Genomic DNA, 3200 nt, shown 5'->3' with positions numbered 1-3200 from the left:
CTATTTTGGGGGTTTAATGTCAGAATAGTTGGTGTTTTCAAAAAACGATTCATGAACTTAGGTGAAAGGGCAGGCAGACAGTAGCCTGGCTGCCAGCCCAACTTCTCCCCGCCCAAAAGAAATTTGTTCGGGAAATTGGGTCTGGAGGGTCTCGTATTGGGGACCAACTACAGAAAACCAGAATCTGGGCGAACCAATGAAATTGCCAGGGCGGGCTTTATACGATGATGGACAGATGATCAACAGTAACGTAATCACCCACGTCACAAAAGAGCGCTTAAGTTGAATTTGTTTTGAACAAACATGGCTACCGCTGGAGATCTGGGATGTTGTGATTCTGCCATCGAGTCTGTTTTAGAAGACATCGACAGCGCATTAATTTTGAAAGAGGAACATAGAGACGCAATCAAGGCATTTGTCAATGGAAAATATGTTTTTGCCGTCCTTCCTACGGGATTCGGTAAAAGTTTAATTTATCAGCTGGCCCCAATGGAGTTGTAATCCTAAACGGAGAACTTCGAATATGCATTGCCCTTTATTGTTTCGCTCAAAAAGGTTGACCGTGTGAACAAGTACTCTCCCTACCCTTAAATTAATTTTACAACACCGGCAAAAATCGTTTGTATTCATTCTTCAAGCATACTTCAAGTCTGCTTGTAGTTTAGTTCTGTTGACAACAACTATGCGGTGCTTAACATACGTCACATACTCTGTTGCTCTGATTGGTTGTAGATCTATCCAATTGAGCGAAGAGGCATTTGTTTTCCAGGCTCGTTTGAAACACGCCCTGTAGTCAAAGCCCAGCGGAGAGTTCTCAGACTCATATTCTGACTAGAATTATGAGTATGACAACGTCAGGCTAGTCTGCACTGGTGATGCAAGGACCTTTGCGTTAATATTTCCATGCACTCGCGCTCCCTTCTGACACGCGCACCTGTTCGCAGTTCACTGAATATGAATACCAACCCCCCCCCCCCCCCCCAAAACAATTTCTCATCGAATCTACACGATTCACGTAGGTCACTTATTTTGATTTCAAAACGGCGATTTTCGCCAAAAGGTGAGGGATTTTCATGTCTGGTATTAGTTTGGTCTGTTTTAAAGGTTTCTTAAGGACAAGGCTTTAATGCAACATCAGTCCATATCCAAGTTTTTCTCTTTCACTTTTGATAACAATAAAACTACTTCATTTGGAGACCATTTAACTTACTAACATTGTAACTGTTACTGACAATAGATAATATGAGGTTTAACCAAAAAGACCAAGATTAGTTTTGAAGCTCTCTCTCTCTTTAAGGTTAGCCACAGCTCCCAGACCCCATAGGGTTTAAGAGGTATGACATTATTGTTAGATGAACTCATTTAAAGAGATGGTATTCTCCATTGTTAACAGTAAACGTTGCATTGATACCAAAACACAATCTTAATATGTGTTCTTACCATCCACCTGTTCAGCCTCCGGGGAACTGCATCTTGGTCTTTCCAAGATCAAAGTTGAAGCAGTGGACTCATCAGTGTCATCAGTAAATGTTTCCTGACTGCTGCTCTCAAAGCTAAGGGCCCAACGCCTCTTTCTCAAAGGAGTCGCTCCCTGCTTCTTTTTGGGGGTTGTCACATTCTGGACCCTCTTCAAAAGCTGCTTTTTCACAGATTCCTGACAAAAACACAACACACATTAATAAAAATAGATGTGGAAATTAAGACATACAAGCACTGATCTGAATTAACTGAGTAGTGACATACCCACTCAGCTCCACCGGCTGGAGATTTGTCCTGCAACATTGGGTAGTACTCTATGAGACGCTTAGCCATTACAGATAGTTCACGGATGCATGGATACTGGAAGTCATCCCTTGCAGCTCTCTTGATGGCAATCATGCTTGTTACCGTATTCCTTATTAGGTGACAACGAAGATCTTTGGAGAGTGTATAGTTTCCTTCTTGTCCAGCCCGCTGTTTCTCAAAAAATACACTTCTTGACTGCTTCAGCTCGGTGTCTGTGTATACAACATACTGTGGGCTTACAAGTTGTACGGTTCTGCTGTTACCATGTTGGTTTCTTGGGTTAGAAGAGAGGAGAGGGGTGGAGGAGGATGAGGAGGACAATGGGGTTGAGGGAACAGGGCTGGCATCACAGGTTCCAGAGGAGGTGCCTGGTCTAAGCTGACCTGACTCTTCACCCTAAAAAAGGGCAAACATGTATTTCATTATCATTTCAAGTGAAGAGCATTGAACCACAACAGGGCCAGGAAATGCTACGTTGATATCAGATTGATATCACAGTATGATTATCTAACGCTACTCCACAATGTTTAAATTGAACATTACCTCATTTTCATCATGTGAAATTCTCCAAATGTCTTTCCTTCTGAAGAACTGCTCAGGCCCCGGAAAGAGATCACGCAAGTCCTCCTTGGAGAGACTAGGAAGCATGTCTGCGCTTATACTAGCAGCTGGAAAACACATTCAACCACACTGTAAATATATAATCTGATAACATAAACATAAAACTAATTATTAAGCCGTTAAGAAGTAGCGTCGCACAAATGTGGTCGTTTGAATGCGGGTCTCACAGCACGTCGCACATGTGCGATTTAGAACATTGCAATTGACTATTTTCCATAGACAAAAACTAAATGACAAACACTATACTATGACTTCAAAATGTACAAATAGGAGGCTAACAAGTAACACTAGCAGGTAGTAGCATTGCTACGAGTATTATGCTTGGTTGCTAGGTAACCGAAGCTAACTAAAGGTAGCTAGAGTCCGTTTTGAAACTCACGCATCTAGTAAAGGCCTACTGTCTGCCTAGCCTGACGTTGTCATACTCATAATTCTAGTCAGAATATGAGTCTGAGAACTCTCCATTGGGCTTTGACTACAGGGCGTGCCTGGAAAACAAATGCCTCTTCGCTCAATTGGATAGATCTACAACCAATCAGAGCAACAGAGTATGTGACGTATGTTAAGCACCGCATAGTTGTTGTCAACAGAACTAAACTACAAGCAGACTTGAAGTATGCTTGAAGAATGAATACAAACGATTTTTGCCGGTGTTGTAAAATTAATTTAAGGGTAGGGAGAGTACTTGTTCACACGGTCAACCTTTTTGAGCGAAACAATAAAGGGCAATGCATATTCGAAGTTCTCCGTTTAGGATTACAACTCCATTGGGGCCAGCTGATAAATTAAACTTT

At 41.9% G+C, this 3200-nt stretch overlaps 1 protein-coding gene across 2 annotated transcripts; it reads right to left on the bottom strand.

Moving 5' to 3' along the window:
* Positions 1-989: 989 nt before the first annotated feature.
* Positions 990-2813, bottom strand: LOC124466093. Of its 2 annotated transcripts, none has more exons than XM_047017766.1 (3): positions 2329-2813; positions 1744-2181; positions 990-1654 (listed from the first exon to the last, which is right to left on the bottom strand). In XM_047017766.1, the coding sequence occupies exons 1-3, from the start codon at positions 2464-2466 to the stop codon at positions 1424-1426; spliced, it is 807 nt and encodes a 268-aa protein (XP_046873722.1). In that variant the 5' UTR covers positions 2467-2813; the 3' UTR covers positions 990-1423. The 2 variants fall into 2 exon arrangements, with proteins under 2 accessions (XP_046873722.1, XP_046873723.1); XM_047017767.1 differs by having other exon boundaries at positions 2049-2181.
* Between the last annotated feature and the right edge of the window lie 387 nt (positions 2814-3200).

The sequence above is a fragment of the Hypomesus transpacificus genome, unplaced genomic scaffold (genome assembly GCF_021917145.1).
Source record: "Hypomesus transpacificus isolate Combined female unplaced genomic scaffold, fHypTra1 scaffold_64, whole genome shotgun sequence".
In the NCBI taxonomy this organism is placed as follows: Eukaryota; Metazoa; Chordata; class Actinopteri; order Osmeriformes; family Osmeridae; genus Hypomesus; species Hypomesus transpacificus.
Note: the sequence above shows the minus strand (reverse complement) of the source record. Positions and strands in the feature narration are given on the sequence as shown.

Bases quoted from the DNA above. Each gene is read 5' to 3' on its own strand.
- LOC124466093 (XM_047017766.1), bottom strand. From the start codon at position 2,466: ATGTGTTTTCCAGCTGCTAGTATAAGCGCAGACATGCTTCCTAGTCTC. The intron at 2,182-2,328 runs GTAATGTTCAAT...GCCCTTTTTTAG, and splicing joins TTTCACATGATGAAAATGAG to GGTGAAGAGTCAGGTCAGCT. The intron at 1,655-1,743 runs GTATGTCACTAC...TGTTTTTGTCAG, and splicing joins CAGCCGGTGGAGCTGAGTGG to GAATCTGTGAAAAAGCAGCT.